The 16,519-nt window shown below is 43.0% G+C and overlaps 1 protein-coding gene across 3 annotated transcripts in view; it reads right to left on the bottom strand.

Annotated features, from left to right (window-relative positions):
* The window catches only part of NELL1 (neural EGFL like 1), a gene marked incomplete at its 5' end in the record, with an annotated part of 865,989 nt that extends 850,053 nt beyond the window's left edge, over window positions 1–15,936 (bottom strand). For 2 of the 3 annotated variants that reach the window (XM_081280546.1, XM_081280545.1), the window contains 2 exons: window positions 8,198–8,326; window positions 15,858–15,912. In XM_081280546.1, coding sequence (XP_081136672.1) covers window positions 8,198–8,326; window positions 15,858–15,912 — 184 coding nt within the window. Of the gene's footprint in view, window positions 1–8,197; window positions 8,327–15,857 lie in introns of all 3 variants that reach the window. The other variant, XM_081280547.1, reaches the window with a different exon arrangement.
* Window positions 15,937–16,519: the final 583 nt, after the last annotated feature.

Below are 16,519 nucleotides of genomic sequence, written 5' to 3'. Positions count from 1 at the left end.
TAAAGGCATAAAAATAGGAAAAGAAGAACTTAAATTATCACTATTTGTGGATGACATGATTCTATACCTAGAAGACCCAAAAGGGTCTACAAAAAAACTACTAGAACTAATAAATGAATTCAGCAAAGTGGCAGGATATAAAATCAACACACATAAATCAAAGGCATTTCTGTATATCAGTGACAAAACTTCTGAAACGGAAATGAGGAAAAACACTCCATTCACAATATCCTCAAAAAAAATAAAATACTTGGGAATCAACCTAACAAAAGAGGTGAAAGACTTATACAATGAAAACTACAGAACCCTAAAGAGAGAAATAGAAGAGGATCATAGAAGATGGAAAAATATACCCTGTTCATGGATAGGCAGAACTAACATCATCAAAATGGCGATATTACCAAAAGTTCTCTATAGGTTTAATGCAATGCCAATCAAAATCCCAACGGCATTTCTTGTAGAAATAGATAAAGCAATCATGAAATTCATATGGAAAAATAAAAGACCCAGAATAGCAAAAGCAACTCTAAACAGGAAGTGTGAATCAGGCGGTATAGCGATACCAGATTTCAAACTATATTACAGAGCAATAGTGACAAAAACAGCATGGTACTGGTACCAAAACAGGCGGGTGGACCAATGGTATAGAATAGAGGACACAGAGACTAATCCACAAAGTTACAACTATCTTATATTTGATAAAGGGGCTAAAAGCATGCAATGGAGGAAGGATAGCATCTTCAACAAATGGTGTTGGGAAAACTGGAAATCCATATGCAACAAAATGAAACTGAATCCCTTTCTCTCGCCATGCACAAAAGTTAACTCCAAATGGATCAAGGAGCTTGATATCAAATCAGAGACTCTGCGTCTGATAGAAGAAAAAGTTGGCTCCGATCTACATATTGTGGGGTCGGGCTCCAAATTCCTTAATAGGACACCCATAGCACAAGAGTTAATAACAAGAATCAACAAATGGGACTTACTTAAACTAAAATTTTTTTTCTCAGCAAGAGAAACAATAAGAGAGGTAAATAGAGAGCCTACATCCTGGGAACAAATTTTTACTCCTCACATTTCAGATAGAGCCCTAATATCCAGAGTATACAAAGAACTCAAAAAATTAGACAATAAGATAACAAATAACCCAATCAACAAATGGGCCAAGGACCTGAACAGACACTTCTCAGAGGAGGATATACAATCAATCAACAAGTACATGAAAAAATGCTCACCATCTCTAGCAGTCAGAGAAATGCAAATCAAAACCATCCTAAGATACCATCTCACTCCAGTAAGATTGGCAGCCATTAGCAAGTCCAACAACAACAAGTGCTGGGGAGGATGCGGGGAAAAGGGTACACTTGTTCATTGTTGGTGGGACTGCAAATTGGTGCGGCCAATTTGGAAAGCAGTTTGGAGATTCCTGGGAAAGCTGGGAATGGAACCACCATTTGACCCTGCTATTGCCCTTCTTGGACTATTCCCTGAAGACCTTAAAAGAGCATGCTACAGGGATACTGCCACATCGATGTTCATAGCAGCACAATTCACAATAGCTAGACTGTGGAACCAACCCAGATGCCCTTCAATAGATGAATGGATAAAAAAAAAATGTGGCATCTATACACAATGGAGTACTATGCAGCAATAAAAAATGACAAAATCATAGAATTTGCAGGGAAATGGATGGCACTAGAGCAGATTATGCTTAGTGAAGCTAGCCAATCCCTAAAAAACAAATACCAAATGTCTTCTTTGATATAATGAGAGCAACTATGAACAGAGCAGGGAGGAAGAGCAGGAAGAAAATATTAACATTAAACAGAGACATGAGATGGGAAGGAAAGGGAGAGAAAAGGGAAATTGCATGGAAATGAAGGGAGACCCTCATTGCTATACAAAATTACATATAAGAGGTTGTGAGGGGAATGGGAAAATAAACAAGGAGAGAAATGAATTACAGTAGGTGGGGTAGAGAGAGAAGATGGGAGGGGAGGGGAGGGGGGATAGGAGGGGATAGGAAAGGTAGCAGAATACAACAGTTACTAACAGAGCATTATGTAAAATTGTGGATGTGTAACCGACATGATTCTGCAATCTGCATTTGGGGTAAAATTGGGGGTTCATAACCCACTTCAATCAAATGTATGAAATATGATATGTCAAGAGCTTTGTAATGTTGTGAACAACCAATAAAAATAATAAATTAAAAAACAAAAAAAAAAAGAAATAGGGATGCTAACAACGATGCTAGTTAGGTCTCAGAAGAAAGTGGAGAGCATGGCAAAGAAAGCCTGTATCATCATAAAGAGCATTTAAGTCATGGTGAACTGACTGCTAACAGAACATGGGTGTTAAAAGTGCCATCATGGAAAGTTTAAAAGGAAATGAGAGACACATTCTTGGAAACCAGAAAACAGGAATCCTTTCTACCCAGTGGCAGAAAGTTTAGTTGAATTTTGTCCTGCAGACAGGTGAGAAACAAACCTTGTAAATGATGAACATAAACATTCAGTTGAAGAGATTCCCGAGCAAAGTGTTAAAAGTGTAGCCTGAATTCTTCTTACTACTGATAGCCAAATGTAAGAAGAAAAAGAGAGATTGAGGAAGAATGGTTTAAGCAAAAAGGAATCAGGACTCAATGATTTGGGAAATTCTCAGCCTGGCCACCTGGCAAAAGAAAATAAAATTAGGGGCTCGGGTTGTGGCTCAGTGGTAGAGCCTAGCAGGTGCGAGGCTCAATCCTCAGCACTGCACCAAAATAAATAAATAAAATAAGTATGGTGTCCAACTACAACTTTAAAAATATTTAAAGAAAAGAAAATTAGGAGGTCGTTAGGAGAGCCTTCTCCAAAGAGAAAGCCAGGGCTGTAACTGAACAATCTGTTGCCAGTGGCTTGAAATGACCAAAACACCAGAAAAATCAATTACCCGAGAGCTCTTTGAAAAGATCAAATGTGTGATTCCTGGATTCCCTCAGTCATCTCAACAGTGGTCAGAAACAGAGATGGGGAGGAGCCTCTTGTCCAGTGGACAGGAGACCTGCAAGATTCTTGAGAATGTTCAACAGACTAGAAGCAATATTAACCAAAACTGCACAGCACTGGCATAAAAACACACATAAACCCATGGATCAGAACAGAGAGGCCAGAAACAAATCCACATATCTGTGTCAGTTGATTTTTGACAAACATACATTAGAGAAAAGAAATTTTATTCAATAAATGATCCTAGAAAATTGGATATCCATATGCAAAAAAAAAATTAAACTAGACCCCAGCCTCTCACCAAAATCAGTCAGACTTAAATGAAAGGACTCAAAATATGAAACTAACAGAAGAAAAGATAAGGAAAATGCTTCGGGGCATTGGAACAGACATGGGTTTTGTGAATAAGACCCCAAAAGCACCTGGGACAAAAATAAAAATTGAAAAATTGGATGACCTCAAACTAAAAAGCTTTTGCATAAAAAGGAAACCACCCTGAAGAACTGACCTGAAGAATGGAAGAAATATTTATCTAACAAGGAAAGGATCAAGGTCCAGAATATATAAGTAACTCAAACTATTTTTTTAAGAATCTGATTTTAACATGGGCAAATGACCTACACAGACATTTCTTAAAAGAAAATAAACAAGAGCTGAGATGTAGCTCAGTGGTCTAGCATGTGTGAGGCCCAGGGTTCAGTCAGAAGGAGGAGAAGGAGGAGGAGAAGAAATATAAATAGCCAGCAAGTTTATGGAAAAATTCTCAACATCACTAATTATCAGAGAAATGCAAATCAAAATCATAGTGATCATCCATCTCACCTCCATTAAAACAGCTGTCAAAAAAAGACAAAAATACTAAAGTAGGCAAGGATGCAAAGAAAAGGGAACTCTTGTACAGTATTGGTGAGACTATAAATCAGTACATCCATTATATGAAATGCTATAGAGGTTCCTCAAAAAACTAGAAATAAGCCTGACACAGCGATATATGTCTATAGTCCCACTTATTCAAGAGGCTGAGGCAGGAGGATCATTCAAACCCAGGAGTTCCAGACTAACCTGGGCAACATAGCAAAACTCATCTCCAAAAAACAAAGCAAACAAACTAGAAATAGAACTGTCCTGTGATCCAGCAATCACTCTACTAGGTATATACACAAATGAAACAGAGTCAGTATGTCAAAGAAACATCTGCATTCACATGTTTATTGCATCACTGTTCACAACAGCCAAGGGTGCAGAATCAACTAGGTGTTATGGTTTAGATAGTAAGTGTCCTCCCCCCCCAAATACTCATGTGTAAAACAATGCAAGAAAGTTTAGAGGCAAAATGATTAGGTTATGAGAATTTTAACCTAATCATCAAATTAATTCCCTGGTAGGAATTAACTGGGCGGTAACAACTGTAGACTGGTAGGGTGTGGCTGGAGAAGGTGGGTCCTTAGGGATATGTCTTTGGGGTATATATTTTGTCCCTGGAGAGTGTATCCATCCCTTCCCCACACACACACACTGTTATTCTCTTCCCCCCTCCCTCCTGGTTCCATGTCCTGAGCCACTTTTCCTCCATACTCTTTTGTTATGATATTCTGCCTCACTTTGGACCCAGAGCAATGGTGTCCGCTATCTATGAACTGAGACCTCTGAAACCACGAGCCTCAAAATAAATTTTTCCTCCCCTAATTGTTCTTGTCAGGTCTTTTAGCCACAGCAGTGAAAAAGCTGACCAAACCACTAAGTGTTCATCAACAGATGAATGGATAAAGAAAATGTAGTACATATACACAATGGAATATTATTCTGTTATAAAAGAATGAAATTCTGTCATCTGAAGCAACGTGGGTGAAACTGGAGGACATTTTATTAAGTGAAATAAGTCAGGCACAGAAAGACAAATACCACGTGGTCTCCCTTAAGTGCAGAAGCTAGAAAGTTGATCTCATAGAAATAAAGAATAGAAGAGGGGTTTTCAGCACCTGGGAAGAGCATGGGGGGAGGGCGGGATGGATGGTTAATGTGTTCAGGTTGCCTAAGAGGAGAAATAACCTCTAATTTTCTACAGCACAGCAGAATAACTATTGTTGACAGCAATTAATTATTTCAAAAGAGCTAGTAGAGACGATTTTGAATGTTCCTGAAACAAAGAAATGATAAGTATTTGAGGCAATGTTTATGTCAATAACCCTGATCTGCTCTTTACACCTTGTTTACGATACTGATATATAACGTTGTACCCCATAAATTTGCACAATCACTGTGTATCACTCAAAAATAAAGCTATGTTTTTTTAAAACATTCTTGAGAATTTTATATCCACAGAAACATAGCCAACTTGAACTGAAGGGAGCAGAGAAAGGACAAAATGAAAGAGAGCTGATAACCGCCCCACCCCCCAAAATTCTGTCAGCAGGCAGCAGGCCGAAGAAACTACTGAGTGCATACCCATGCTGTCATCATGCAAAAGGAACGATGTCTCTGAGGAATAAGCCACAAGCACACAAGACCAGGAGTTATTCCCAAGCCTTGAAACAGTGGAGTTTGCACTACGGAATTTCAAAATTGCTTGGCCCTGGTGACCCCTTTCTTCTTTCCATTTCCTCCCCTTTGAAACAGGAATGTCTATAACCGGTGTTTTACACCTGTCCTACCGTTGCCTTTTGGAAACAGATGAGCTATTTTCTAGTTTTGCAATCTAAAGATGGGAGGGGAATTTTTCCCATAATGAGTTCCACACCTGACTTAAATTATTTAGATGATGAAATCTGGAACTTTTTTCAGCTGGTGAGATTAGAGGAGATTTTAGATTTAGAGCTGGAGGACATTTTATTAAGTGAAATAAGTCAGGCTGTAATAATTAAAACTTTTGAAGGTATTGGGATGGAGTCAATGTATTTTGCAAGTGAGAAGACATGGAGCTTTGGGGACCAGAGAGCAGACATTGTAGTAAGCAAAATAATGGCTCCCTAAAGATGCCCATGAGCTAATCACTATGACCTGTGAATATGTCACTTCATATGATAAAAGGGATCTTGCAGTTGTGATCAAATTACAGATCTTGAGATGAGGAAATTATTTTGAATGATCCAGGTGGGCCCAGTATAATCACAAGAGATAAGAATATAGGGAAAGGCCTCCCCAAACTCCTAAAGCGAAGTTACTTTTCCCCCCAAAGAAGCTGAAAATCCCTCCCAGTTGTTGCAGCGTAGCAGACATCCCAGAAGCAGTTGCCAAATTAGAGAACACACAGATTACACAGCAGAGGGCCATCCTGGGGTCCCTACACTTGTGGAATAAATGCATAAGTGATAGATAAGCAGGGGCAAGTCTCTTATAAGGTAGACAAGGCCAGGGAAATTTTATTTCAAAAATTTTATTAATCACTTACTACTTTCCATGTGCAATAGTAGGCTCTGAGAACCTAGAATTATCTAGATCAGCAAGACCCCTGCCCTCCTGAAGCCAAATTTTCATAGCAGCCTTACTAGGATCAAGAATAGCATGAACACTCAACAGTGACAGAACAGACCTTATACAATGCAAAGAGAAAAGTAACCAAGTCTGTATTCTCTTAACCATACCCAGCTTAAATACTTCTCTCTTCACAAGAAAATGAACATATCTGTAGTCTTGTTACATGTCATTATACAATACATACAGATTTGCAATATATCATTAACAAGCCTTAAGTTGTCTAACAGTGAATATGCAAATCTTGTTCCATAATGTTGGTTCAGTTATTCTAAAGAAATCCTTTTGTTATCTTCATAAAAGGCCGAGTTAAACGAACCCTGCCAGGGATTTGCATAGAGAAATATCCAATCCACCTCTCTACCATATCTGACCAGTTCATTTTTCTACTTTAACCTAACAAAGTCCTCACCCCCACTGTGAGAGTAAAGTACAAAACCATTAATGTGGCCTACAGGCAGGGGTGATATTTACAGCACTTAATAACAAGTACATAGCCTCCTACCTATCAGAATGCACACTGGCCATAAATCATCAGTCCACTCAAAACTGTGCATATCAGCAGAATATCCAATGTAACCTGGCCTGTGACTTCCTCGGCAATGACTTGCCACCATTCAGCCATGCTAGACCTCTTTCTCTGGGTCTCTTCCTTAAGACCTTCTTACATATTATTTCCTCTGCGGAGAATGTTCTGAGCCCCACCCCTTCCTATACCAGGCTTTTTATTCATTTTTCAAGTCTCTGCTGACATGCCACTTTTTCAAGGTAGCCTTTCTCTGCCACCATCTACTACTCCAGTTAAATCAAATCTTCCTCTATTACTCTTTTTTGGCAGCCTAGCTATCACCTTCATTGTAAGCATAGGCGTTTTGATTCAATAATGACCTGTGCAGTGATTGTTTCCTTCATTATATCTTAGAGCAGGGGCTGCATCTATCTTACCTACTCTAACTGGTAACCCTGCTATTAGCACATTGCCTAGTATGTAGAAGGAATTTCAAAATGATTCCTAGTGCTTATCAAGCATTTACTATGTATCAGAAATTGTAGTAATCACTTTAATAGACTACCTCCTTTAATCCTAGTAACAGCCCCATGAGGTAGCTATTACAAGGGTCTATTATTTTAGGTGAGGACACTGAGGCATAATCAAGCTACGTAATTGCCCAAAATCTCTAAGCAAATCAGTAGGGCTGGAAGCTGAACCCTGGCAGTAGAGTGCCAAAGCCCATGCTTTTAAGAATCACACTATACTGACTTTTCAAATACTTAAAAAATTTAATAAATTGTAATCAAGTTTATAGCTGGCAGAGCCAACTAAACTACACCCCAAAGAGAATGCAACCATAAAACATCCTCTGTGCTCACAGTCTATCCATGAGATGAGTGATATGGGCATAGATATAAGTAAAGCCAGAGATAACAACTGGAGATATGCCCTGGGTGAAAAAAAGTGCATGACTGGCCAACGGTTCTCAAGGGTTTTGCAAATTAATTCCCCTTTAGATCCCCACCAAAATCCCCAGAGAAACACTTCACTACCAAACCAAATATTTTACCACCACGCCCCCTAGTGCCTCCTCCCACTCTCACAACACTGCATATCTATTTGAATACTCTTCAGGACAATTACACAAAGAAAATAGCAAAGGCGATTCACACACCAGATGAGCACTCCCAGATCAGCCCTCCTTTCTGACCTCTGCCCCATACAAAGGAGGAAGTGCCCTTACCTTGAAATAAAAATGCTTTGCTAGCATTGTGCAGTCCAGACACCTGCGTGACTCCAAAGGTGGTATTCACAAGATCAAGTTCGGTGATAAAATCCATCTGAAGGTCAGGGTCCATACCAAAGCCCACCACTGGAAAGGAACAAACAGCTGTTATGACTTAAAAGGCAGATGACCAGCAAAAATATAGAGCAGAAATCATAGAGGCAGGGACTGGCAGGGAACACGGGGGAGCCAGTGAAGGATATTCCCTCTCCTGGAGACTTCCTCTCCCTAGAAAGCAAAGGAAAGCAATTGGGTCCTATCACCCTTCAGATGGTGCAGCTTCTTTGTACCTTTTCCCAGCCTCACTCCCCACTGTAAATGGATAAGCCCCCATCCAAAATCCCTGAGGCTAAATATATTTTGGAATTCAGAATGTATCGTATGTTTGAAAGGTCCTACATACTACATACTACAAATATTATGTGAGTCTTTCAGCAAAGTTGGAATGGGCATTCCATAATCAAATTCTGTATTTTTGTATTGGAAAGCACAATATTTTCCTTTAATTGGCACAAAAACTATAAATAGCTTAATACAAGTTTAGTTCAAATTTTGCCACCAAATGAGTTCAACTCAGGACAGATTTTGCTAGCTGGTGAATTATATAGAAATTTGGGGATTTTTAAGCTTTTTTTAGATTTGCAGACTATAGATACTGCATTATGACCCTGATCTTCCTGCTTCAAGGAAGCTGCAAGAGCAAAATCTGATACAACCACCAACAGTAAACACTAGCACAGAGTGAGCCCTATTAACCAGGCCCAACCACCTGCAATAAAGAGGAAGGAAATGGAGAGGGTCCCTGCCCGTTGGAAAAAAAAAGGGGGCGGGGGGTGGTAGAGAGACTGACCAAAAAGGAGGATCCTTGGAAGAATAGATGTATATTTTTACCCAAGGGGATTTCTGGAAGTTAGATACCCTGACATCTCTTGTTGGAGAATCTAAGTGCAAAGAAACATGGCCCCAAATCTCCTCCCTTGTCTGAGAAAGGCGAATCCCCAAGGTTGTCTCTCCCAGGGAATGATTGTGAGGAATGATTCATTCATGATTGCAAAGTGATTTCCAATTATATATATTAATAAGGCTACAGATCACTCTAAGGGACTGTGTTTAAGCCATTCATAAAGGCTGTTTCTATCGACGCTTAGCATCTCAATAGTGCAATTCTGATTGCGCAGTTGGAAATGTTTTAATCAGCAACAGCTGTCAACTTTCCTCTGATGGTAATGCAGTCACCAAGGCAGGATTCGGAGAGCTTGCACCCAATTTGTCCCACAGAGGCTTAGTGAATATTCATCAGAACATCACGAGCCATCACGACCTCACCTGTCCCCCCTCCCACACCCCCCTCAAGACCTACAGATTCAGGGAAGGAAAACTACCCTCTCCTTCCTCTTTTCATTTTAGGAAGCAGGAACTGCTACAGCTCTCCAGTCTTCTGTCATCAGAAAGTTGGTCAGAAATGACTTTGGAGCTGCAACTTGTCATTGCCAAGGCAGAAAATTGGTTAAATTGAAAGTTTAGGACATATAATGGCCTCTCCGTTTTTGTCAGGTTTCCCTGGGTCTACCGAACTGAAGGTGTAAGTTTCCTCCTTTGAAATGCAGCCAGTAATGGGATCAGTTTACCCAAAGACAACTTTTTTTTTAAAGAGAGAGAGAGAGAGAGAAAGAGAGGATTTTATAATATTTATTTTTTAGTTTTCGGCGAACACATCATCTTTGTTTGTATGCGGTGCTGAGGATCGAACCCGGGCCACACGCATGCCAGGCGAGCGCGCTACCGCTTGAGCCACATCCCCAGCCCCCGAAAGACAACTCTTACTTGCATTGACTCTGCACTCATTCATTAACAATGTTTTCAAAGAGGCACTGCTAAGGACTTACTATGTACTATATATATTGCTAGGCACTGGCTAGGTCCTCATGAAGCTTGCATTCCCAGTGGGGGAGGGAGACAAGAAATAAATGAATTTTAAAAAATAATAATGTGAGATGATAACAATGCCAAGAAAAAAATAAAGAGTAACTGGATAGAAAGCATCTTGTGTAGGGAGCCCTACTTTAGATGAGGAGCTCAGGGAAGGTTCTTTTGAGCTAAAACCCAAATAAGGAGAAGTAGCAAGATTTGCCGGGAAGGTTTTTCACAGGTAGAGTTCAGCAAATGCAAGCAAGGAACATACTTGGAGAGTTCAAGGAATGGAGAAGAATAGTGTGGCTGGGGCAGAATGTGCCAGGGGACGGTGGTAGAAAATAAGACCACAGGGTAGGCAAGGGCCAGATCACATAAGTCCTGTCACCCACAACGAGGAGCATGGATATTATTGTAATGCTAAGAGGATATCATTGGAGGGTTTTAACATCTATGTTTAAGGAAAGTTGAAGTTTCTACCTGCCCACTCTTGCTCATCCTACACACAGTCTCAGTTCACAAGTCCCTACTCTGTGCAAAACAGAACTGAGAGGGATAATTTTCTGTCATCCCAAGTTACAACACCATGAACCTGTGGTTGAGACCTGTGATGTTTTTCTCCAAGTGAGCTCAGATGCTAGCAGTTCTGTGATCACCTTGAAAAGACAGGAAAGGAACTAATATTTCAGTTTGATCTATAGTGTTCTACACCTATATGGCAGAAATTAAATCAAGAGTGATCTCAGAGGACCTCCAAGCTGGTCTTTCTCTGGCCAGGAATTTTGAAAATGGCCTGGGGAATGTGCCCTTAGCTGGACACAAAAGGAAGGAAGTATCCCTGTTGCTCCAGTGCCTTGCACCATACCTGACATATTACAGGCTTTTAATTTAGGACCTGATTAATTATCTAATGTGTGGGTGCATGATCATTGCTTTGGGAGCAATGATCTCAGAGCAATATGCTTATCTGGGGACAACATGATAATACGGGATGGCATACAGGTCAGAGAAACTTTCAAAAGAGACTGTGGTTAACTGAATTATTGGCCCTCCCCTATCTATCCTCTGTGCTGTGTGACTTTGCAGTTTCTTCTAGTGAGAGTAAATCTCCCCATCCCTTGACTTCAAGCCCAGCCATTCAATCTGTCTTGGCCACTGGGATCTTGATGACACTACACAAGCAGAGACTTAAATGTGCTTGCATGAAGGAACTACTTTCTTGTACTTCTGAATCTTTTTCATTATTATTTTTAGTTGTAGATGGACACAATACCTTTATTTTATTTATGTGGTGCTGAGGATGGAACCCAGTGCTCCACATATGCAAGGCAAGTGCTCTACCACTGAGCCACAACCCCAGCCCTATATGTCTGAATCTTGATGAGAACATGGCTCTGCAGCCACACAGGTCAAAGAGGATGGAGACTTGAGAAGCAGACCAACTCTCAGATATGTGAACTAAAATAAATGCTTGTTGTTTTGGATGGCTTGCTAATAGCCAGTTTCTGTCCTATCTCTTCCCCCTACGAATTCTGTGCCCTTGAAAAAAATCACTTCCCAGAGCCTTAGTTTCCTCATTTGTAAAAAAGAAAAAAAAATACCTTCCCCAACAACACCTAAACACTCCAGCTCAGGCTGCCACCTAGTTGGTATATAGCTGAGGTTTCTCCATCTGTCTTTCATACGACATAGTTTTCCAGACTTTCCCTGGTGCTCAACTCCATTAAAATAATGTAAAAGCTACATAAGGCCTTTCTCCAAGCTGATAACTGTTTTGCTCTTTTTGTGAAAACACCCCATAAAAACAGAACAAGAGAAAATAAATCAATTAGGCTTCTGGATATAGTTTTCTTCTTTCCCTTTAATTGTTACCTTTCAGGATGGAAATGCCCAGTGCCAATAGCAGGATGTGTAAGGGATAGCACTTTGCATACTGCCTAGGGAATCAGAAAACCTATTAATAAGGCAGCATTTACATGGCCTCTCCAGACCTTTTGGAGTGTGAGTGTTGGTTCCATTCAATTTTTTTTTTTATTTTAATGTTTCTGTTTCTTGTCCAAGCATGGAGTTCCTGCCCGTTCCTAGGGAAACCCTATTAAAATTTCGACTTTTGACATAAAGTCTCTACAAATGGCTGAAGCTGGGAATTAGAATTAAGCAGGATAAAAAGCTCCTGGGGAAAAGATATTTTAAAAAGCTGGAAGGCAGCATGTCAAAGTCACAGAGGCTCTTGAGGCCTGGCGCTGGGATTCAGAAACTTCACCTTAGCCAGGACACCTGCTGCTGTTAGTCACTCCTTAGCCCTGCCCAAGGAGTGCTGGAGGCCAAAGCCCACTTAGTCCATCTTTGATGTCTAAGACCTAGGCTCACAGGCAAATCCCCTGGGTCTGGCTCACTTCAAATCTAATCTGGCTCATTGCCCATGGTGGCAGCTGTCTCCCTGGTCCATGCAGAGTAAAATGATGCTGAAAAGATGCTCTAAGACCTCATTTACCAGCAGGATTTCACAACCACTTGATCGGTTCTTAATACCCCAAAAGCATTTTTCTCAAAGAATATGCTTTATGCTTGTTCCAAGTTGGCTGATATTTTACATGATCACTGAAGGCTGGGGGCACATAGTCACCGGTCCATTACTCAATTCATAATTAATGAACCACCTGGGAATTGCTTCAAAAAGAAAATCTCTCCTTTCCAGCAGGTGGCAGCAAAAGGCATTCAGTAGGCACCTAAAGGCATTGGTGTTTCAGGTATTTCCTTTACCCCCTTCCCTGCAGACCAAAACAAACTGGAAATCAGTGGCAGAATAATCATTGAGCTCATATTATACTTCTAGGCCACTGGAGAAGATTCATGGACGTGGTGACGTGGTGTGCTATTACTGCTATTACTGCAGGCTTCTAAATTTTCATTATTAATGATTACCCGGAAATCCCAGATTCTCACCCAGAAATAAGAACAAGAACTGGAGAACAGCATCTTCTATCTTAACTAACTCGACTTTGCACCCTAAAACAAGTTCTCTGAACGAGAGCAGCATAAGCAGCTTCCTTAGGACACCTATCATTAGATCTTTTCATATGTAACTGCTTCTGCACTGCAGTCTTGCTTTAATTAAAATGTGCCTGATATCATCTATTCATTTCCATTAAAAGGCGGTGATATCTGAGCAGCTCACTAAGTGAACCACATGTTTATTTCATCTAGGACTGTTAACAGCTCAGACAACAATTGTCTCACTTGACAAATAAACTTCCCAAGCAGCTGTTTGGGTCCTGATAAACTCATCATCAGCCATCCTCTGCTACCTAAAGAAGAGGATGGATGTCTGATGTGGGAATGGGGATTTCTGGAAAAAATCAAAGAGATTGTCCCCAGAAAGCTACTCCCTTAAGCTACAAGAAATTCTAAGTGTATGAATTAAATCCCCCCCATATCTGATTCTTCTGACAATTTTTGAAGGAGAAATAGGTGCCTTCTGGTGTGTAAGCAGTACCAAGTGGCACTGAAAACCCAAGCTCCCAGTCTTGAGCCACAACCAGTGGGTCAGATCCACCCATGTTCTTAGTCCTTGCACAAGCTTTTCCCTCTGCCAGGGATGCTTTCCCACTTTATCCCTTCAGAGTTTACAAGACACAACTCTCAAATGTCACCTTCCAAGTACAGCCTTCCCTGATTCCACCACCTTTCCAAAATTAATTCACAAACTCCCTCCTCTGTATTTCCTTAATACAAACTTCTTTAACCCCACCTCCCACCATCCCATCAACTATAGAATACAAAATGCTTTCCATTTTCTATCTAGATTCTCAGCTAATCTGTAAATTCTCGGTAATGAAGAACTAAGTCATTTTCCCTTAAGTTACTGGGCACCTAGCAAGAATGAAAAAATAAATGAATGAATGAATCTTCCTTCACAACCAAATATGTATAAGATTTAAAGGGAAATGGGATTGAGCAGGAGAATAAGACCATGTTCCTAAAGACTTCCTCCACAAGCAATGAACCCTGGAAACAGAATCCACTCCTGGGTATGTATACTTTTTGGCAACTTTTCAAAGGAGTGATGTGAACAAAGGATTTAGACAGATTCCACATGACTTGGTGATATGCACTTAAGAGTGTAAACTGACCCATGGGATGCCTCTCCCCCATCTAGTGTCTCCTTGTCTTCCACTCCTCTGTAAGATGCTCACCAGTCTCAGACTCCATACACCTGATGGGGAGCCCAAACTCTGCCCTAACCTCATCTTTCTGGGACCTGGTCCCTTCCAGTGCATTCTTGGTTGTAAAAGGCTAACCCATCCCAACAACGCCTGAATTCAAGAAGCAACTATTCTAGATTTAAAACAATTTTGACCTCTCCGCAGTCAGGGAAACTCCGATAAAGAAAAGCATGATGGTTCTTTTGTCCCTGGAGAAATCTCTCCTTGACGCTCTTCAATTAAGCAAAGGTAAGCGGCTTAATCCTGTGGAGATGGTAAGGGCCAGCTCAAAGCTCCTAGATGCCCAACTCTTGTATTTCCAAGGACTACTTGCCAGAGAGGGGAGCCTGGGGCTCAAGTAGAGGGAACTTTTGAGCCAACCAGGGGCCAGCACCCCTCAGCACTCTCCGGATTAAGTTGCTCCCTGTCCTAGGAAGGAGGCTACACTTCCTGAGAAGAGGCATGGGAATGGTAAAGGGGTGAAGATAAAGGGAGAGGAAATGACCACATGTCCACTCTGGGGTTCAAAGACAGTGGGCAACATGTACTGAGGATGGCTGGCTTAGAACTGAAAATCCCCAACACTCCCTAATCCGCAGGCCCTAATTTTACCAATTTCCACCACCACCCCCCAACCTCATTCCCACTCCATGTCTCCCAGCATCTGCTACTAGTTTCTTGAAGTAGAAGGCTATGTCCAGTCTCGGAACCCCAGGGGACTTGGGAACGCAAGGAAGCGGTGCGCTTAGAGTCTCGGGGGCAGAAAGAAGTGGGGACTTGAGACAATTAGCCAGTTGCTCCCCACCCCACAACCTTCGATTATAACAAGGGAAAACTGATTTGAGAAAATCTCCTAGGATTGTCTCCACTGCTCCAATTTCAGAAATAATTGTTCGCCCAGCCCTTGGCGAGGGAGGCAGGTGGAGGACAATACTACTGGAGTCCCCCGGGGAAAGTCAGGAAAGGATAAAATGAGATCCGCCGGATCCCGGGCTCCCCCGCAGCCCTTTCCCAAGCTGCGCCTCACCCTCCCCGGCCCGGGCCGCGCCCGCCGGCCGGAAGCGCTCCCTCTGCGGGTGCAAGTCCTGCGGTTGCCGGTTTCTCGCCGGCGGGTCTCCAGGAGGGCTGTTTCCACAGCGCCTTTCAAGTTCGGGGATCTGAGACCCGCCCTCCTGAGGGTTTCGCCTCCCCAGAACCTAGAAGCGGGCTACTAACAGCAAAAGGGTGCGACAGCTCGGCCGCGCCCCTCACTCCTGAGAACCCGCTGCCTCGACCCCCGGGAAGGGGACACTCAACTGGGGTGCCTAGTAGCCCTTGAGTCCGGTTTCCTGCCCTTTCACCCCAAGCCGGGCAGAGAGATCTAAGGTACCAATCCACCCTTCTACCCTTCTCCGGACCAGCGCGGAGCTCGGCTCCAGGTCTCCCACGCCAGTGTGGACGCTAGGCACAGCAGCGGCGCCCCTTTTTCCGCGTACCCCTCCACCCGCCCCAGCCTTGCTTACCTGTCCTGGCAGTGCACACACAGAACCATAAAACTAAAATCACATCCATCGGCATTGCTCGCGAGGGTCCCCGCCAAGCAGGGCGCACCGAAGCCAGGAAGAAACAAATGCGCCTAGAGATCCCGAGACGCGCCGGGCTCGGAACCGCCAAACTTGCTAGCGGGCGGTAGGGGAGGTAGCTCGGCAGCGCCGGGTGCTGCGCTAGGGGATCGCTCCCGGGATGGCAGTCCCGGCCGCCCCGCCCCCAGTCGGCCCCCCCACCGTGGGCGGTGGTAGCGCGGGGCTCGGACCCCGGCCCCCGCTGCGGCTGCGCTCGCCTTAGGAGCTGGGGCGGGAGCGCAGGGCTTAGCCACTCCGGCAGGTTGCCCTCGAAGCGGGGTCGATCCAGTTCTCTTCCTTCGCCTACGGAGAAGCGAAGATCCGGGAAGCAGGCGCGGCTGCAGCTACCACCCAAAGCACCGGAGCCGGAGAGTCCCGGGACCCGCGGCCGTAAGGGAGGAGCTGGAGGCGCAAGGCTTCACGCGCTCCACTCCCTCCGAGCTACCCTCGCCACTGTCGCCGCCTCTGCCTTGGCGTGGCCGTGGGAGCTGCTGAAGTTGCCACAGTTCATCCCGGCCGAGTCGAAAAGCCGCCGAGCCCTCGTGGGTGGGTTTTTGTCCTCG

The sequence above is a fragment of the Spermophilus citellus genome (genome assembly GCF_964194105.1).
Source record: "Spermophilus citellus genome assembly, chromosome: 2".
Taxonomy (NCBI): Eukaryota; Metazoa; Chordata; class Mammalia; order Rodentia; family Sciuridae; genus Spermophilus; species Spermophilus citellus.
This window is presented reverse-complemented; position numbering and strand designations above follow the sequence as displayed.